Below are 18466 nucleotides of genomic sequence, written 5' to 3'. Positions count from 1 at the left end.
CGAGGCTTGGCTTGCAAGCCTTCCCTGGTGGTTTATGACTGTTACTAGCTGATGAATATAAGAGCGGGGAAAAGTAGATCCAGGCTATATATTTTTTATTGATGGTTGACTTGACATAGTTTTATTTTTAAAAAATCTGCACTCACAATAACCTGAAATAGGCACTATATAAGATACAATTCACTTTGTCATAGGAATTAATAACAGCAGAGTAATTCATATATAGGGATACTGATATTTGTATAAGAAATACAGGAATTTGAAAAACAGTGGGCCACTGTCACAAAACAATTTTTTTTTTCTTTTGCTAACAGCCCTGTTAGAAAATGCCTGCCTGTTACATGATACTTCAGGCATATTAAAGATGTTCTGGGCTCAGATATAAACTAGTTCGAATTGAGTAAGAATATAGCATTTGAGGGTCATTGATTCAAGTCCTGACACAGCTTCCTACCTGCTTTTTTAGTCTGAAGAAGCTGATTGACTTTGCCTACCTTCAGATATCATTTCTCCCTGCAGGGGAAGAATGAGTCTCTCACATGATTAATGTGAGGCTAAATTTAAATAGTAAAACATTACACTGAGTGGCCAGATTATTATGATCTCTGAATGCATAATAATCTGGCCACTCAGTGTGTGTGTGTGTGTGTGTGTGTGTGTGTGTGTGTATTAGAGGCCCAGTGCATGAATTCGTGCATGGGTGGGGTCCAGCCAGCCTGGCCAGGGGGAGGGGACATGGGTGGTTGGCCGGCCTGCCTGCTGGTCGAACTCCTGGTCGAGGGGGACAATTTGCATATTAGCCTTTTATTATATAGGATATACACTGAGTGGCCAGATTATTATGTGTTCAGAGATCATAATAATCTGGCCACTCAGTGTATATAGCTGAAAGGTGAGAATGGGAGAGTCTTGCCTATCTTGGTGTCATCTGTGATATTCCTATTTATTTTAAACATCTAATAAATATTGGCTGACTTGGCTAACTCACTTTAAAAAGAAAATCTGTGAGGTTCCTAACTCCTTTGTGTTCCAGTGCCAACATTTTAATGCATCTAGGAGAGTGTACTTAGGAATGCAGCCTTTTAGCAGCAGATAGACCCCTTCAGATGATTTTGCTGGGGCTAATAGTAATAGCAATTTGGCTGACTCATCGTTATTATAGCTAGCCATGATTGCTCCAGGGGGTCAGGTCAAAGATCCATTAAATGGATGGGCCATGTGATGGTGATGTTGATAATACCTTTGGTTAAATACACAACACCATAATGCTTCTCATGTATTCACTTAGCAAGCTTTTGAGTGCCCAGTGTGCTGGGCGTGAGAGCTCAGAGGCCAGCCTGGGGGACAGCTAAGCAGGGACTGGGCTTTTCACTTCACCCAGTGACCCAGCTCCGCAGGCACTGCTGTGCTCAGCGTGACCTCAGCCGGCCAGTGAACGGCTTCTCTGAAGTGACGGGTAACGTGATGATTTTAGAAGAAGGACATCCACTGATACCTTAAGGCATCTCTGAAAGGCACCCTTCCCTGCAGAGTCACTTCACGTGTCCAGACCACAGCACCCGGCCCTCCTCAGGCACCCAGAAGCCTCATTCGTTAGCCCTTAATTATCTCTCCCCATGAACACTGTGACTCTCAGCGTTGGTCACCAGGATTTATAAAACCTAGTACAGTGCTTTGTAATAGACCAATAAAATAAAAATCCTCGGGACTGGGTCTTAGACCTCAGTTTGTTTTTCTTTATTAAAGCTTTGAGGATTATTTTATTGTGCAACCAGGATTGAGAAAGCACTGTGATTAGAAGCTGCTGAAATGCAGGTGTGAGGGTAGAGCCAGAAGCTAGGAGAAGTGGACTCCTAATGCTGGTACAAGTGATGATTTGATTTATTTTGTCATAGAATAGCAGTGTGACCAGAGGACACCATGCTTGGCTTGCCTTTCTATTTCTCATCTTCCTGATTTAATGTAATTATTAATTTATCTGTGAATTTGTCTTTAGTGTTGAAAGTCATACAGATATTCCTTTTTCTCCCCATGGACCTCCTCCACCCTGCAGCCCTCCAGGCCTTCACCAAAGTATTATCTGTGTCCATGCATTATGCATATACGCATATAAGTTCTTTGGTTGTATTAAACACCTTAACCTATAGTAGAAATACGTACTTTTTCCTCACTTTATGTTTTTCTTTCTTTCTTTCTTCCTTTTTTTTTTTTTTTTTTTTGGTCAATCCTCACCCCAGGATATTTTTTCCATTGATTTTTAGAGATCGTGGGAGGGAAGGGGGGAGAAAAGGAGGGTGGGGAGACATCAATGTGAGATAGACACATCAATTGGTTGCCTCCTGCATGTGCCCCAAATGGGGCCAGGGAATTAAACCTGCATCCCAGGTATGCACCCTTGTCTGGGAATCGAACCCGATTCAGTGCGTGGGCTGATACTCTCTAACCATTGAGCACACCGGCCAGGGCTCCTCACTTTATCTTTCGGCCAGAATAATCTTCCATCACAGCAGATGTTCGCAGCACTGTTGCAGCAACCTCATTGGGTAGGGATTTTCCTTCTCGTTTTCGAAATAAGGAAGTGGTGACTCAGGGAGGCTAAGTAGCTTCTCCAGTGTCACACAGCTGGTAAGTGGCACAGCCAGGATTGGAAGCCCCTGTGTCTTTCTCCAAAGCCCGTATTCTTTTCATCATAAACTGCTTCCTTGAGCAGGTATTTTTATGTTCAGCCAATTTGAGTCCTTCTCAGCAACAGTAGAGCTGAGGCACATTTCCTAAGAAGGCACTCACTACGCATGCAGTGCACACGTGGTGTTTGTCAAATTAGTATAAAGCTGAGTGCTTAAAATTACAGTGGTTTCACCTGCAACGTTCAGAAAATAGAACCATGAGTAAAACACAGTCTCTATGATTAGTAGGAGAGAAGAGGGTGAACTGAGTTAACTTTAGCTGTCCCCTACCGCCCCCCCTTTAAAAAAAACAAAACAAAAAAATACAACTTGATAAGAGGGCATAAGTTAGCAATGATTAGGCCAAATAAGGATAGTGGTCTCCAAAGTATAATCACAAGTTTTCATGATTATTAGGTATTGTGTTTAGCCTGCCTCCATACCTTCCCCCACCTCCATCCCCCACTCCCTCCTTTCATCCTCTCTCCTCCCCCTCCTTGTCTTTCTTGTTTTCTGTGTAGAACCACATTAGGGTAACCAGAGTGGCTATTCAAAATTCCAGTATTCATAACCACTAAGGTATCCCTTAAAACAGGGGTGGGGAGTCTTTCTCCCCCAAGGGTCATTTGGGTATTTATAACATCATTCCCAGGCCATACGAAATTCTCAGCTTAAAAATTAGCCTGCTATATTTGGTCAAGCATTTAATTAACTCACCCCTAATGCCTTGGCAGGGCCAGACCAGATGATTTTGTGGGCCTTAGAGGGCTGGATGTTCCCCAGCCCGGCCTTAAAAGAAAAAACAATCCCTCGTCTCTTTATGAAATTGATACAAAGATGCTGTTTATTTATTTACTTTTAAAGTAAGTTTTTATTGATGCTAGAGAGAGAGGAAGGGAGCGGGAGAGAGAGACACACATCAATCAGCTGCCTCCTGCATGCCCCCTACTAGGGATCAAGCCCACACCCGGAGCTTGTGCCCTGACCCGGAATTGAACCAGCGACCTTCTGGTGCACAGAATGATGCTCCACCAACTGAGCCATACCGGCCAGGGCCAAAGATGGTTACTTAATGCAAAGCATTTGGACCTTACTAGGCATCTTCCAGGAAAACCTACATTAAGTGTGGTTTTCCTTTCAGTGGACCATACCTCTTTTTATGTGCGTTTTGTAGTGCTTCTCACCTTCTCAAACCGAGAAACCTTCCCCTCGTTGAAAAATCGAGGCCTCTAGGATTGGCTTCCCTAAATGTGCATTTCATTGATTCCAACCCCTTGTCATTTCCTGTTGTTTTAGAGTTGGGGCGTGATTGAGCCAGGGGTGAGAGGGCTCATATGACAGGGAAAAGCAGCCATCAAAATACTTACTTGAAGCAACTCTTACTCCAAACATCCTGTTTTGTTATCTTTGTCCGTGCTATTTTTTTCCTTCCCACATGCGCTTGGGCATCCTTAGTGCAAAGCTTTGTGTTCATATTTCCCTGTATTCCTCACCTAGGCCAGTGGTCGGCAAACTCATAAGTCAGCAGAGCCAAATAGCAACAGTACAACGATTGAAATTTCTTTTGAGAGCCAAATTTTTTAAACTTAAACTTCTTCTAACGCCACTTATTTAAAACAGACTCGCCCAGGCCGTGGTATTTTGTGGAAGAGCCACACTCAAGGGGCCAAAGAGCCGCATGTGGCTCGCGAGCTGCAGTTTGCCGACCACAGACCTCGGCCATCAAACCCCTTTTAGAAAATTGGGCTCAGTTTATCTGAAGAAGCTTTCCTCTGAAATAAATGTCTGCATACATACAGCAGTGGGCAAAAGTAGGTTTACAGTTGTGAGTACACAAAACAGAGTTTATTCTTGTATTATTTACTAATTATTTGTATTACAACTGTAAACCTTCTTTTGCCCATGCCTACACATACATAACACACACACATTAACACAGACATACATATGATTTTTCACCATTTTAGACTCTGAAATAATTGTACTTGGTAAAGGCTGTAAGTTTGTCAGGGTTCGATGTACGCAACACCGACAGGTTTTTGGGTGGTGCTTCCTGCCCTCCCGTTTTATGGGTAGGAAACTGAAGTGAAAAAGTCGTGTCCGTGGAGCCCACTCCATGTAGATATAAAAGAAAAATCCGGTTTCCAAAGCTGAGTGTTGCCTTGCTGTGCGCTCCGGCTCAGGCAGGGCCGGTGTGCTGCTACTCGGGGGATGGGTGTTTCTTTAAGTGGCACAACTTGCCGAGTTCTTACTGATGTTTGAACGTGCAAACGGAGTGGAAAGGAGATGAAAAAGACCACGTCTATCTTTCTAAAGGAATTAAAGGGGACTTCTTTTTACTATGGAGAAAATACGCTGGTGTTAATGGCAAGACCATATGCTGGAATGAAAGGGGATCTCTGTCATCAGCATGTAGAACTGATGTATGCCTTTTTCCTTTCTTTTCCTTAGGACAGAGCTTGGGATATGGCTTTGTGAACTACATTGACCCTAAGGATGCAGAGAAAGCGATCAACACCCTCAATGGATTGAGACTTCAAACCAAAACAATAAAAGTATGTTGATTTTTTTTTTTAATATCTACTTGCAGAACAGATTTAAAAAGATTAATGTCTCCTTGTAGTTCTTTCCTTTGTTCATTTTGTGCCCACAGAGACACTTCTCTGGGGCTTTAGTGGAATTTTTTGTTTTGTGACATGATGGGGAAAGTTTATCTGGGAGTACTTCATGTAATCACTCCTGTATTAACAAAGGGACAGCAGCAACTTTTTAAGACAAGTACCTTATGAAGCCTCGTGAATTAAATCTCCTGTCTTTATAGCTAATTCCCTGCCACATAATTCGAGGAATCCTTAGGCCAGTTCTTCTAGTAACGGCATCCTTGTTCTGGAAAGGGCCACGTGGCAAAGATGGTAAGGTTTATGGGCCACAGTGTCTGTCACAGCTTCTCAGCTCTGCTCTTGTGGCTTTAGTTCACAGCCACGACATGAACTCATAGGTGTGGCTGTGATCCTGTAAAACTTTATTTGTGGACCCCAACAGGTGAATTTCGTGTAATGTCCGTGTGTTGCACAATAGTCTTGTTATTTTACCCCAATCATTTAAAAATATAAAAACCTTCCTTCTGTAGTTCACGGTCTACAGAAAGACAGGTGCACACCGGCTGTAGTCCTGGGCTGGAGGTTGGCTCTTATCTAGCAGGTTCAACTTGGCTTTGAGGACACTGACTAAGAGTGCTCCCATGCAACACAGGTTATTCATCCTGTTATATTTTTCTTTTTAAGACACATGGTAAATAATTTTGTGGCTATTTTTCTGTGTTGTTGTTGTTGTTGTGTGTGTGTGTGTGTGTGTATTTTTGAAGTTCTTATGTGGATTCTCTCTGGTAAGAAGTTAATCCAATTGGCGGTATAGATTTTTTTCCCTTTAGAAAATAAAAGGGATGTTGCCTCTGGCAAACTCTTAGTATAGGAGCCATCGATTTTCCCTCTCCTGCTCGGTGCAGACATTGCCAATCAATCACTGTAGTCTTTCTCCCTGAGTTTGGATGTGGCTCCCAAATATTTTTCAAAATAGTGTTCCAGACAACCTCAATCAATTGACTCGAGTTGGAACCTGTTTTCCACCCTTGATTTAAGAAGTGTGCTCAGATTATAGCCTGAAGTGGTGAGGGGAAGTTCGTCAAAGCTGACTGTGGCATTCATCTTGCTTAGAGACTTGTCTAGGAGATTTCTGCTCATTTCTTCAGGCATCTGGAAAGGCAGTGTCATCTTTGTGCTTATAAGTGGCTTCTCTTAGAATTGTCAGTTAAAGTACTTCATTAGCCCTGGGTGGTTTTGTCACCTCATTCTTTATATTTATTGGCCAATAGAAAAAATGCCTCCCAACTCCTGACTCATCCAACGGAGAAGTACATGTGTTGGCCCCCAAATGTACTTGAATGTAAGATGTTCAAGAGTTCTACATGTTTCTTGATCAAGAAAATGTCCTTTGTATGAAAAGGTTCACCCTTGGATCAGAAAATGAATTGGTTATTGTTATCAGAATTTGAGGGGGAAAAATTAGATCTCTAAGACAGTCTCTGCTCACCAAGATTTAAGTTTGCTTTGACCTTGGTTTTCCAGTCTGGGCTGCTTTTTCTAATTGTTCTTCCTACTCTGCATACTTTTGGTTTGTATCACAGAGATGATCCTTTTAAAAGCACTATTAATTAAGCAAATGCTCTTATTAAAGAAGATATTCGATATCTGATTACATTCGGATTGGTTTGTGTGTTCTTGATCCTGTTGCACATTTTCACAGGCCTCCCAACTTAATTTATTGTCAGGATTGCTGCTGAGTGATCATAATTTTGAAGTTCTGGGTTGTGGTTAAGAAACTGGGATAGATGGTTGGGATGGCTCGTTTCAGGATATACCCTTTTCTCTGCTCCAGAAATAACCACCCTTATTTTATTCTAGTGAGTTAGTTACTTTGCTCCACGTCAGTTCTTTGTCACATTGTCCACAAGAAAGCAGAAATGCAGGGGAAACAGGTCGCCATAGAATAGATTCCAATCGCCTGCAAGAAAGCCCTTTGACAACAGCTGCTTCCTCACTGTCCATCGCTGGCCTTCTCCGCAGGGCCCAGCTGGCCTGGGCGGAGTGCATGGGAGATAGGACAGTCATGCCTTGTGGCTTTTACTCTGTGACATCTGCTACTTCTCTTCTCATTTTCCGAAATGGGGGTGGGGGTGGTGGGCAAGCAGCAGGCTCCTTCCTTCCCCACCCCCATTCGGTTCCTTCAAAAATATCAGATAACAGCTGGTCTCCTCAGTTTGGCCCAGATTTCTCGAGAGGCAAAGCAGACCATTTTCCAAAACTACGTACATAGTACCATTTTTTGGTCTGTTTGTTCTTTCTGTGTATTTTTTTTTTTCAATGAGATGTGTTTTGTGTTCTTATCCAACATCTTGAGCCAGTTCTTTTCTGGTGTTCAAAGTTACCTTTTGGAAGCTCTTTTTAAGCCCCTTTCGTTCCTGGGATACTGTTCTATAAATTACTCTTTTTTTTCCTTCCTTCAGTCCACCCTGGAGGAAGGTGTCAGGATAATCTTAGAAAAACACAGTTTCCTCATGTTACTTTTCAGAACTCTCGAGTATTTCCCTACTGCTTCACCATATCATCTGGCTTAGCAAGGAGGGCCTAGGAGAAAGCAAGAAGCAACAGGGAGAGCCCAGGCTTTGGCTCCTTAGGAAGGTGATGGGAAAAAGAAGAGAGCCGAGGTGGGGCTGCCGTCAGCTCACTGGGAAGTCAGAGAAAATGGGGCCTTGGAGACAGGTTCAGGGTGTTGCTAGCCCGGGACAAGCTGCCACTCCCCTGCTTGCAAGTCTCGTGGGGACCCTTAGAGTTTAGGAGAAAGAAAATTCCCTCGAAAAGGAGATTTCAGTGGGTGTGCCCCAGGGAGGGCACGGTGGTGTAACTTTGGAGCCTCCATTGATATTAGGTTATTACTATCCTCCACCGTAGTCAGACGGGCTCTTGGCTTGCAAGCTGATCTTATTCCTCCTCGCCTCTGCACGTATCTCATGTAGCTCCCACTTCCTGGCATCCCCTTTCCCACGCATTTTAGTTTAATAGTGGCCATCCCCATCTTTCGGAGCCCATCTGAAGCCTTCCCTTCAGCTGCTGCCTTGCTGGGTTGTTGCAGCCTGGATTGGGTTTCCCCTTCTTTGAAATCTGTTCTCTTTACCCTTGAGAAACCACGGAATCTTTGGGGTTGAAAGCACCCATGTATAATTTAGACTTAAGCATTACCCTCTGCCCCCAATGAAAAAGTTGAGACCAGTAGTTTAGCTAAGATCAGGGAGTTAAAGATAGAGCTGGGACTCAAATCCTTGTCTTCTGATACCTCTTTCCTGTAGAGCAAGCATGTCAAACTCAAAGGCTAACACGGGCCAGATAAACAAGGTTTAAGTTTAAAAGGGCCGCAAAAAACACACAAAGGCTTCAATTTTCGTGGAAACGTAGGTTTATTTCAATAGAGACATGCTGAATACAAAGGGCTGAAATAAATGAGTAATTGTTAACATAAAATAATAGAACATTTTAATAAAAATTAATATCTTTTCTTGAACATTAACTTAACAGACACTGAATAACTGCACAGATTAATAAGTGTAGTGCAAATAAACCTATTTTTCTTGTTCTCTGAAAGTGAAATATTTCCTACTGCGCACACCAAACAAGTCAGTCCAAGACTAATGACGTGGCAATCGGCTGCTAAAATATTCGCTGCTAGTATTAGTGGCGAGAAATGGTGTGCCTGTATGTAAGGCGCATAAGGGAAATGAACGCAACATGATTATAGTAATCAGTCATTAGCGAACATTGTACTTATTAATAATTATGTATAACAGGATATTGTAAAAATTAAGTTATGAAATTTTTATTAAAAGATCTCTTACATACCGTTATATTGGCTGGGCCGCAAAAATATTCGTTGTGGGCCGTGAGTTCGACATGCTTGCTGTATAGAGCCGCAGCAGATTAATTAACATACATGGTATATACAGGTATACACGAGTTTGTGTACTCCTTGAGTGCAGGTTTCTGTTGTTTTCTAAGCCACCTAGCATGTAGTATGCATTTGGTAAAATGCCTGGTTATTGGAATATTGAAACAGTGCATCAAGTGCTGTGAAGGGTGGTTTATTTAGCAGTTTCTCTCCGGGCTTCCTAACAGCATTAGCCCAGTAGGGTTTTGTGCAGATGGAGCTTGTGTTGAACAAATGACAACTATTCAGTATTTCTGCAGTGCATGACGTGGAGTCCCTCGGGCACTTCCAAACCTGGTTGCATCAGAATCACAAGGCGAGGGAGTTAGTAATACAGGTTCCGGGAGCCACTTCAGACCCATTAGGTCAGTGGTCAGAGGTGAGACACAGGGATCTCTTCAAGTGCTTCCCAGGGAACGTGTGAAGGCAGGTCTAAGACCTAGCCCTTAGGAACCTCTAAAACATACCCTTTTTTGAGTGGATTTCCTAAATATTCAATAATTTTGCGTGCAAAGTTCAGTCTGTCTTTAGCTTTTACCTTTGTAATCCTCTTGTGGATAATTCTTTTAACCGCAGGATTGCCCATGCTTTCTCTCGAGCATGCTGCATGATAGCTCAGCATTCAGAGTAGAAAGTAGTTCATACTGTTTTCACTTTTTAAAAAGCGAGGCTCAGAAATGAGAAAACCTTAATTATTCACCTAATTTAGAAAGGTATTCATTTTAAGTAATAGCATTCATAAGTTAAAGTCTCAAGGTGGTTATTTTCTTCTCCTAAGGTCACTTCTTTCTCGGGTTGGGGCGATGTCCCAGCAGTTTACCTTGCTGGTGACGTTACACCATCTCTGAATTGTCTGGGAGGCAGGCAAGACAAGTAAAGCCTGTCCCTGGCATTGAGATGGTAACTGACATGTAATATTACAATATTTTTAACTTCTGCTATTAGGGAGGGCAGTGAAAAGGTAGCACATGTACAATTCAGACGTGCAGGGGACAAGAAAAATCTCATGGCCATGTTAAATATCGTGTGCTGGGGTTGGGTGAGGGGCCAGGGTTCTCCTCTGAGCCCTCTGGTCCCCTGTAGGAACCCATCATTTTGTGGACTATTCCGGCACCAGTGGTTGTGACTGCTTTGTTCAGTCTTTGTGTGATTTCTCTACTCATTTTGGTTTTAAAGGGGGTTAAGGACAGCATTGATAAAATCTAAAGACTCGTGAAACATTTATGGCTTAAAGCCAGTACTTTTAACCTTTTGCCTGGATTCATAGTATCACACGTAAGTGCATGATTCAATTCATGCATTTCTAAAACTACTTAGAGGCTTTTTTCTCCATCAAGTACTGTAACTAGGTGATTATCACCCACACAGTGAAGGGGATGCCTGGACTCAGGCTTCTCTCCTGATTCCCCCCTCTTCTGCTACAGGCTTAGGAAGCGTAATTATTCCTGAAATGAGCTTATTTTATCTGGAAAGTAGGAGTCCTGATCTCAAGGAATAGAGCTTTTCATTATTACTGATAGCTACTACCTCCAGGAATCCATCTATTCCCTACCCCAAAATCCTGTCTGAAAGTACTCCCAGAATAGGAAAAGTACCTCAGTTTGGTTTTAATTAAATGAATCTTTTTCTTAATCATTCAGACATAGACCAGGCTAAATTTTACCTTTGCTTAAAAATTAATTGATACTCTTGAGATTATCACATTTAAGCGAAGGACGTCAGATAGGAAAGGAGAAAATGGTATGATTCTACTCATATGTGGAATATGGAACAGAAAGTAACAAACTAATAAAATGAACAGAAACAAACTCATAGATACAGACAACAGAAGGGTGATTACCAGTGGGAGAAGAAGGTGGTGGGAGGGCCAAGTGGGTAAAGGGGGTCAAATATATAGTAACAGAAGGAAACTAGACTTCAGGTGGTGAGCACCCAATAGAGTGCACAGATACCCCATTATAATCTTGTCCACCCGAAAATTATAGAATATTATTAACCAGTGTTACCCTAATAAATGTAATAAGAATTGGTATACAACAATGTGAAATTTCTTTAAAAGAATTAAACCACTATTTAAGCACATAAGGAGAAATTCTCTTGTAAGAAATTTGGGATATTAATTACAAATAATAATATCTACTCCTTAACGTGTTTGGTTTATTAGAGAGTAAAGAAAGCTAATAAACATTTATTCTAAGCTACTGTATTGCTTTTATTTGTTAAATTTTATACTTTTTCCTAATTAGTCTTTTCTCAATTAGTAAATGTCATATACACAGACTTTTTTTTTTTCTTTTCTCTTTCGCTTGGACTCTATCTTTAATATGGAAGGAATATAGAACTACTGTTTTGAAATCTTCCCCTCCTGGACAGTGCTAACATGATTTAACTGGTTCTGTGATCTTGGACAAAATCTTGGTCTTTTAAGTTTCCATTTACATCTATAAAATGAATGAGTTTATTTATCGTTTAAAATACTTCTTATCTCTTCTTTTAAAAGTTTTCATGGTCTGCCAAAGTGCATATTAAGTAACTATTTTTGATGCACTCTTGCTTATCATATAGAATGACGTAGTGATGAAATGCAGCACCGAGGACATAATTTTAACTGTTTCCTTCCACTGTTGACAGTTAGCAGCCACAGTAAAATGAGTGCTGGGAAACACTTTTCTAGCTCAACCTTCTTTTTGGTACGGGCGCATCAGGGATAGGGTTGGTATTTACTTATTCACAACTAGCCTGTAGATGCTGCCTAATTCGACTGCCCACTGTGGAGAAGGAAAGAAAGGGCATGATGGGGAATGCACGTGAAGCCAAACTCCGACCTTGCCACCTGGTAGATGCTCTGCCAAATTCCTGCAGCACTCACTATTCTGGGTGTTTGCTATAAATGGGCTTTATAGTAGCACTGACGCCGAGGGTTCATGCTTTTCTAGGGAAGTTTGAAAACAGATGTTAAGGAAACCACATGTGCTAGAGCAGAGAGCAAGGATTGGGGAGTAAGGTGGCCATGAGCCCCAGAGCAGATAGGGATCACAGAAGGTAGGAGTACCGTGCCCAGGAGTCACGATTTTGTATGGTAGGTGAGAGAGAACCACCAGAGTTCGAGCAGAGCAGTGATGCGATTGGACCTGAGTATTTATTAGGAGGGGAAGGTCTGCTTTGGACTTAAGCTCCCCATCTCTCGGAGCATCTCAAGCCCACCCTTATGGAGTTGATGTTAATTTCCGTGAAGGTACAAAGACTTGTTGAAGAAGTGTGGGCTTCGCACCCTTATAAAGCATCTCCTATAAAGTACCCCTTATTTCAAAACTGGCATATATATGTCATTAATGACCCTTTTACCTTGACCAGAGTTGAAAAATTTGGACGTAATAGTCTGAAGGATTGGCCTCAAATTAACTGGCAGCTTTTGAAGTGTTAGCCTAAATTGTTTAGGTGGTCAGAGTTCTGTTTGTGGAGGGGCAAAAAGGGTATAAAAAGTACATATCGGGAGTGGAGGCAAAAGTAGAAACTGAGTAAGCAATTTATTTGCCTTTTTAAAAATACAGACTGAGGGCATATTTTTCTAACTTAGCTTTAGCCCATGGTCTGGAGCGTTCTGGAGCCAAGTGCCAGGTTTTAACAGTATATACCTACATCTGATTATCAGAAGCTCTTCAGTGCATTGAAACAAATTCTTACCTGTTTTGAGTCCAGTTTACACAGTCCTGTTTGAAATGAGGAGTAACAGGTAGTTTAGTGTGCTGTGTAATGCCCAGCATGTGTCTGTAGGCTGCTCCATTGTCAGCTGTGATTTTTTTTACACACTTCCTTTTATTTTTATTTATTTATTTAGAAAGGAAATAGTATTTTTTAATCCATGAAAAGTAATTTTAATTCTTTAATTCTTCATTGTTGAAAGTATTACATATGTCCCCCCTCCCCCCCACTGACCTCTTCCAGCTCATCCCAGTCCCCCATCCCAGGCCTTCACCACACTATTGTCTGTGTCCATGGGTTATGCATATATGCATACAAGTTCATTGGCTGATCTCTGCTGTGATTTTTTTTAAAACACAAAAGCCCCTGAGGTTGTTACTTGTACAGGGTGATCTAGAGCAGCGGTCACCAACCCCGGTGGTCCGTGAGGTCTGAAAGGTTGGCGACAGCTGATCTAGAGAGTGGGGTGGGTGGCCTCGCAGGGTCCACAACGTGGTGGTGTTGACGTCAGGCCTGTTGTCTTACTCCTGCTCCTTCCACGCTCTCACCAGAGTAGGAATTAGACATTCGAAAATTCCGAGAGGGCAGAGACTGGGTATTCCCTGAGTGGCTCTTCTGTAGCTACTTTCCCGCAGTTGTTGGGGCAGAGCCTGCGCCCGCACAGAGGGAAGGCTGAGGCGGAAGGTTCCCCTGTCCGAGCCTGTTTCCTGCCCACGCCTGCTGGGAAGCCTTGGAGGGTGGTGGTGGAGAGGATCTCTGCCGTTGACTGAACCATCTTCTTTTCAGGAGGGGGTTTATAGATCCTTTTCTTACCTGAGCATGCCTCCGCCGTTCCTGCCTGTTTCAGGAAAGTGCATCAGCAGAGGCATTTCTGCCAGCACCGTTACCGCCTGTCTGCTTGGTTCTCCTCTTGCCCTTTAAGGGTAGGGCAGGCTAGGGCTTGCCTTTCATTTATGGCTCAGGAGTAGGTCAGTTTGGTGGCTGCAGTCTGTCTTACCAAGCTGGTTTGAGAGGGTAAGTAGGTGTGCTAACTTCTGAAGAAGGGTCCCTTAATTCATTGTTGCACCTGCTTTTTGTAGTGTTTTCTTAGGGCTTTTATCCTTTTACTTGTCTGGATTCAAAAACAACCATCTCTTGTAGGTAGGCAAATACTCCCTTTGATCAGTGAAATGAAGCTCAGGTTAAGAGACTTGTTCAAAAAATAAATAAATATGGCTAACAGTACTTGTTACCGGGACCAGAATATAAGGCTGGCTGATACCTGTAGCTTTTATTGTTGTTAGTTTCCATCTCACATTATTGATATTCAAGTGTTTTCCTTAGAACCAGGTTGTAGATTCCGCTGTAAACAAAGTGGATGTTCTCTTGGGGACCTGAATTTGGGGCATTTAGTGTCCCGCGACTTTCCGAACCGGATCTCAGTAGGTGCGAGGATGTGGGGCTGTGCCTAGTGGCGGGAAACCTCTGCTGTCTTCCAGGCTGAGCGCTCAGCCAGCCAGACCTCCAATTTGACAAGAAAACACACATCTGAGGGTCATATTAAGCAGCTCGGTGAGTTAACATCGATTTCAGTATTTTCACTGGTATGGGACAGTAAAGGAATTATTAGAGTGACTTTCTGAATCTCTGTTTTATAGGGTGCTACCCATCCTTTAACCATTTTTTTTTTCTGGTAAGTTCTTGCAGGTCATAGATGCTAGTTTAAAAAATGCAGCAAAGTGTGTCTGTCTCTAATTAGTGTGGACTCTGTAGAAAAGCACCTGTGTCCGTTTTCTCTTACCCCCCCCCGCCCCCCCCACCCCCCCGCCCCCCCCCCCCCCCCAGCCAGATTATCCTGCATCGCCTTGAGCGTCAGCTCTCAGCCACAAGTGCCGAAGCAGAATTACTTGTGGAGTTTTTACTTCGGGAAGTTTCTCAACACACTGTTTATGGGCAAGCGAGAGAGGGGGCTTTACATTTTTTAAAACAATGCAGGAATCTGCTACTGGCCTGCCCACCCTCCTGACCCCTCCTGTGAAGAATCCTTTGAATACTGCCTCAGGACTTGGAGTCCCAAGTCCTGGATTTGAGCTCTGCTTTTGTTCTGTCGGTGTAGTTTTCTCATTTATGAAACGAGGGCGAGGGTACCAGGCTACACAGTTATTGTGAAACATTTTGCTTGACATCTGGAGGTAGGAAGTACTTGTGCTGACCTGTTACTTTCAGAGAGAGAAGATCGAGACTATTCCGTGGTTTTCCCATCTTCCTTTTCCATAGGAAGTCGTGTTTTAGAAACCTAGTTGGGGAGGAATGAAAAACTACTTTTACTCTGAAGAAAGTCACACTATTTAGTTGGATATTTTAAAAATTACAGTAGTTACCTGGTGTTGCAGAGAGATGGATTTTGAAAAAAATCTATACATCGTGGTAATGCGATCTGTTTTGTGGTCATTAGTGTAAGGTTACTTTCTCCCACAGGAATGTGAAGTTCAATCCTTCCTGCTTAGGTTCCCAGGGTTGCTAATGAGTCTTGAAGTGAGCAGCAGGGCAAGGAAAAGCAGAGCACCTGCCTGGTCCTGGAAACAGACAATTCAGAAAAAGCTTCAGTTTCCACAAGTTTTGTTGTAAATGACTCTAGGAACCCAAAGGTTGCCGCTTGCTTTACCCAGACGACCCTGTTCCTATGCCCAGAAAGCTCTGACCTCAAAATCAATGAAGCACAGCAGCCCTTTGCAGAGATTGGCCAAGCTGATGGGCTGCCTGAACCAGCTGGGCCACACCCAACCAGTCTGTTTTCTGGAACTACCTTTGGATTGATTTTAATGGGCTTTGTTTTACTTTTACATTTCTGTATTTGTGGGTAATTTATATTCACATGTACTTTACTTTCAAGATACCTGGGAAATTGTCTTATTCAGAAACCAGGAACTTAACATGGGTGGGTGGTGAGGAGGAGAGTTCTCCAGGGAACCCGGATTCACCCCAGAGTTTGAGGATCACCTATATTAAATCCCTCTACAGAAGGGACTGCCAAAATGTGAGTGTTCCTCAGGATCACTGACGTAGGCAGTTGGTAAAGTTCAACTTTCTGGAGCCCAATCAAGAATTGTTGTATCTGTTTATCTGCAGAATGAGGCCAAGGGAGTTTTATTTTGATGCCACCACAGGTGAGTCTTACCAGGTGGTGGTCTGATGGGAGAACCATAGTGGACCCTAATGATTTGTGCTTGCATAGGTCTGGGTTTCAAAAGAAATCTGTATGTAAATAAGATGTTTGCTTGTGGATTCTGTCATAAACTATCTGGGATATTTAGGATTAACAGATATACTTTTAATAAATATAATACTGGAATTACTTTTAAAAATATACACTTATTTTCTCTCTCTCTCTCTCTCATTCACTCACTCACACACACACAATTTGCTCATTTTCGGAGCATTTGAATGACGTTAAATACTTTTAGCATTACAAGTACATAAACATCATTTAATATTTGATTCTGACATTGGGGAATTTATAGTATAGTTCTTCTGGCACCCATTTATTTAAAATGAGTGTTTTGTAGTATAAAGATGGGGAGTTGAATTATATGATCCAGGGTGGTTGTGAATCCTTAGATTATGGAAGTTGCTTTTACAATGCAATTAAAATTTGACTCATTTATAGGCTCCTAACTGCACTCTTCTCCCAGCCCTCCCAGTATCTGGATATTTGAAATTTCTAGTCAGGGTTTGAACAAATCAGAATTTGCTCTATTAACATAAGAACATCCCTGCAGAACATATTATAAGTATTTAAAGGGAAAAATTAGTGTATGCTGCCTTAATTTATAAACCTTTTGACTTATAAGCTGAATTTAGTCCCACATTTATATGAAAGCCGTATATAGTATTGCCAGGTGGCTTAGCATGCCTCTGTTCTGCTCAGATTTGCAAAAATGGGTTAATAAGTCATCGTCACCAACTTGCAGGATTTTCTTTAGTTCTTCTTCATTAACCAGTGTCTTGGGGGAATTGTGAAATATGCATTGTCTGCAAACCACTCTGGCGCACAAAGTCAAATGAACTGTGAAGGTGAGGGCTGAAAACACCCCTCTCACCTCTGTGCTTTGTTCTCTGAGTATTAAAAGAACATTGATTTACCAAGTGGCAAAGGGTCTCCTCTTTGGCTGTTTAATTACAGCCAGTGAATGTAATTGATGCTATCACTCAGCAACCCAGGGAAAGGACATGGTGCCTGACCATTCGGTGCTCCCAGCAGTGCAATTAAATGCCGCAGGGCCGCCTTCTGAAGGTAAAGCGAGGTGCTCCCACACGCCTGGAGCAGGAGCAGCCACGGTACTGCCTCTTTAAGTTTCTGGAGGAGTTCTCTGAATGACAATGAGTGAATGGTACCATCTCTCGATTACATCCAGTGAAGGTTGTTGGTCAGCGCTTTCCTTAAAAACACTCAATTCTGTAAAATTGTGACAACCGCCATATAGAAGGCTTTAAGAATACACTAATTACTTTCTGTTAAAACTGTTTGGGGGACTATACAGCTCAGGTGTCTAATAGGTATTTGGAGGATGAGGGATTGTCTCAAATGAGACTATTAGTCCTGCAAATCAGTTCATTTAGAAAAGCGTTCCCTGTGATTATCCTCTAATGTCTAATCATGTTGAGAGAAAAAATACCTTGGCAGGTTTGAAGTTATAAAACATTTAGTAATGTTGTAGGGGCTAGTAATGTCCTAGGAATATTTCAGGGGCTATTCCTTTTAAATTATCTACTGAATAAATTTTTTATAGTTTTATAACTTATGCCATATTTATAAAATATGTATAGGTAAAACTTTCTTTGGCTCTGGGAAGGCTTGTAATAACATTTTCATTATCCTTTTTTCTCTTTTTTTAATCATATGATATATGTTTCTTTTTCATACATTACACACACATATATACATCTCATATCTCACACAAATTTTCATGCAGGCCTATTTGAGAGATGGGACATGCCAAAGACAATCCAAAGTATTTTCTGTAACTGCCCTGCTTTTTTTTTTTTAATATTTTTAATTGATTTCAGAGAGGAAGGTGAAAGGAGAGAGAGATAGAAACATCAGTGATGAGAGAGAATCATTGATTGGCTGCCTCCTGCATGGCCCCCACTGGGGATCGAGCCTGCAACCCAGGCATGTGCCCTGACCAGGAAGCAAACTGTGACCTCCTGGTTCATAGGTCGACACAACCACTGAGCCACTGTGGCCAGGCTGCCCTGTTTTTTTTAATGGTAAATGGTTTATACCAGTCAGGCTTACCAAGGACAGGCTACCCTTGAAAGAAAGTGAGTTGGTTTCCTAAAATTCTTGTGCTTGTGTGTGTGTGTACACATACACATATGCACACACTAGATACTTTACAGTTGGGTCAAAACACTAAGTCTTGGCTATAACAGTTTAGTTGTGATTCTGGCATACCCCAGAGATGTGGGTTTGAGTCCAGACTACCACAAAATAATTGGTAATAATCTTTTTGCTAGTGGAGGGTCTTGCCTTCAATTTGTAAAAAACACACACACAACATCTGTGAAGCACAGTAAAACCT

General features: G+C 42.1%; 1 protein-coding gene across 6 annotated transcripts in view; it reads left to right on the top strand.

Annotated features, from left to right (window-relative positions):
* ELAVL2 (ELAV like RNA binding protein 2) overlaps positions 1–18466 on the top strand; it is a gene marked incomplete at both ends in the record, with an annotated part of 75856 nt that overhangs the window by 30969 nt on the left and 26421 nt on the right. For all 6 annotated transcript variants that reach the window (XM_079791306.1, XM_079791302.1, XM_079791303.1 and 3 more), the window contains one exon: positions 5118–5221. In XM_079791306.1, coding sequence (XP_079647432.1) covers positions 5118–5221 — 104 coding nt within the window. The remainder of the gene's footprint in view (positions 1–5117; positions 5222–18466) is intronic.

This window comes from Cnephaeus nilssonii (assembly GCF_951640355.1).
Source record: "Cnephaeus nilssonii genome assembly, chromosome: 14".
Classification (NCBI taxonomy): Eukaryota; Metazoa; Chordata; class Mammalia; order Chiroptera; family Vespertilionidae; genus Cnephaeus; species Cnephaeus nilssonii.
Note: the sequence above shows the minus strand (reverse complement) of the source record. Positions and strands in the feature narration are given on the sequence as shown.